General features: G+C 33.0%; 1 protein-coding gene across 1 annotated transcript in view; it reads left to right on the plus strand.

Moving 5' to 3' along the window:
• The window catches only part of gart (phosphoribosylglycinamide formyltransferase), a 19583-nt gene that overhangs the window by 6679 nt on the left and 10404 nt on the right, over positions 1-2500 (plus strand). The window contains exons 6-8 of the mRNA XM_043239631.1: positions 1-16; positions 87-212; positions 1333-1420. The exon at positions 1-16 is cut by the window's left edge and continues 53 nt beyond it. Of these exons, the coding sequence (XP_043095566.1) occupies positions 1-16; positions 87-212; positions 1333-1420 (230 nt within the window). The remainder of the gene's footprint in view (positions 17-86; positions 213-1332; positions 1421-2500) is intronic.

The following is a 2500-nucleotide window of genomic DNA, read 5'->3' on the forward strand; positions in this document are numbered from 1 at the left end:
AGGAGAGGAGGTCTCTGTAAGTGTTTCTAATGCGAGCGAGTTTCTCGGGGGTTTGGAGGGCACTGAGCGTCTCGTGTCTCTCTCAGTGTTTGTGTTTCAGTGACGGTGTCTCGGTGTCACCGATGCCTCCGGCTCAGGATCACAAGCGTCTGCTGGACGGAGACCAGGGGCCGAACACGGGCGGGATGGGCGCCTACTGCCCCACACCACAGGTCAACACATGAGAGTCTTACTGTTTAACCCAGAGAAACTATCCTCGGATGCACGCATACACTCAAAGAGCTTAGAAATTGTGACCGAAGATATTATATTTAAAAAAAGAAATTATATTATGAATACAATATAATATATGCTTCTCAAGCAATCGTAATGATATTATTATAGTTTTTGATAAATGTTAAAATAATTATAAATGTTAATTATTAGTAAATAATTATATTACAATTGGTATTATGAATTAATTTAATAAAATGTGTGTGTGTGTGTGTGTATATATATGTGTATATATATATATATATATATATATATATATATATATATATATATATATATATATATATATATATATATAATTTTTTTATTCATAAACATAAATTTTAAATAATTAAAAATAATTTCGATTATAAATACACTATATGCTACTACTGCTAGTTAAAGTATTATATAATCTAATTTCATCCTTTGAACGATGCATAATCTTTAATTATTTTAATGCATATTTTAAGTATTATACAATTAAATTTATATATATATATATATATAATCAATATATTAATTTATGAATTAATAAGATGATGATGAAGAAAATAGAGAATAGCTTATTTTAAGTTTAATTTAATAAAAAGTTACATTTTAAGGAATATAATTTCTTTTATTTTAAAAGTTGACCTCTATTATACATCTTTTTTTTTTCACCAAATAAATAAATTAAAAAGTGATAAATTTTTAATGTTTAATTTTGATTATAATATTTTTGTATTAAATATATTAAACCAGAAATTCATTATTTAATTTAATTAGGCCATTATAAACTGTATCCAGAAAAATTTAAATGGAATTAGGGAAAAAAAGTACTTTAAAGTACCATAATAATATCATTTTAAAATCTTAATAAATTGTTTAATTGTATCATTTTCATAATTGAAATAGATTTGACATGCTTTTTGATTTTGACAAAATAAAATAACCAAAAAGATTATATAAAATATATACAAAACATAAAAAAAAACATAAAGCTCACTTAATAGTAAGTAAAGAGAAAAATTTATTGAAGTGTGTGTGTGTGTGTGTGTGTGTGTGTGTGTGTGTGCGTGTGTGTGTGTGTGTCTGTAGGTTTCCGAGGACGTTCTGCAGGAGATCAAGAGAACGGTTCTTCAGAAGACGGTGGACGGCATGAGAGAAGAGGGAACTCCGTATGTGGGTGAGATTAACTCACACTAACTAGTACACTTAACCTCAGATGAACCCTAGGATCATCATCAGGCTCTGCTGTCACACACTCACTAGTTTTTATCCAGTAAAGGTGTTTTTCACTCTCTTTTTTGCGCTCAGGGTTGTTGATTTTGTGGTAATTTTCTCATGAATTTGTGACGAATTTGCATTTTCTTTTTTCTTTTCTTAATTTTTTTAATTATATGAAATGTATCACATTCACTTTAAACAATAGAGATCGTGTCAAGGCAGCTTTTCAGCATCAAACAGGAAAATAGTGTCAAAAAAACTGGCAACAAACAAAAACCCTTATTTTTTTTATCAGTTTTTATAGTTTAATCACCATATAATGATTCTTGACTTTCTGTCCCCAAATCTAAGACCTCTTAAAATGTAGACTTTCTTAAGAGTTTTTATGGCCTTGAAGTGAAACCGTTGCCAGCGTTTGTGTCGTGCGTTCGGCCGAAAGCCTTTGTTGATGCTGCAGTGGTGTGATGATTTAAATAACCGATTTCCAAATAATCCAAACATTCAAGCAATCAGTTTACAATCTTGACTGGAAAGTAATGTTTTCATGGGCAGCTTTTCAGTCGTTGTTTGCTAACGTTAGCGAATGTTTGCTTCAGAGTCACGTTTTTTTTTATCATTGAACCGTATGGAGGCAGTATTGATTTATACACACACACGCACAGACACACACACACGCACAGACACACACACACACACACACACACACACACACACACACACACACACACACACACACACACACACAGACATACACACACAGACATACACACACAGACATACACACACAGACACACACACACACAGACACACACACACACACACACACACACACACACACACACACACACACACACACACACACACACACACACACACACAGACAGACACACACACACACACACACACACACACACACACAGACACACACACACACAGACACACACACACACACAGACAGACACACAGACAGACACACACACACACAGACACACACACAGACACAGACACAGACACACACACAGACACACACACACACTCT

Source organism: Puntigrus tetrazona, chromosome 1 (assembly GCF_018831695.1).
Source record: "Puntigrus tetrazona isolate hp1 chromosome 1, ASM1883169v1, whole genome shotgun sequence".
NCBI lineage: Eukaryota > Metazoa > Chordata > Actinopteri > Cypriniformes > Cyprinidae > Puntigrus > Puntigrus tetrazona.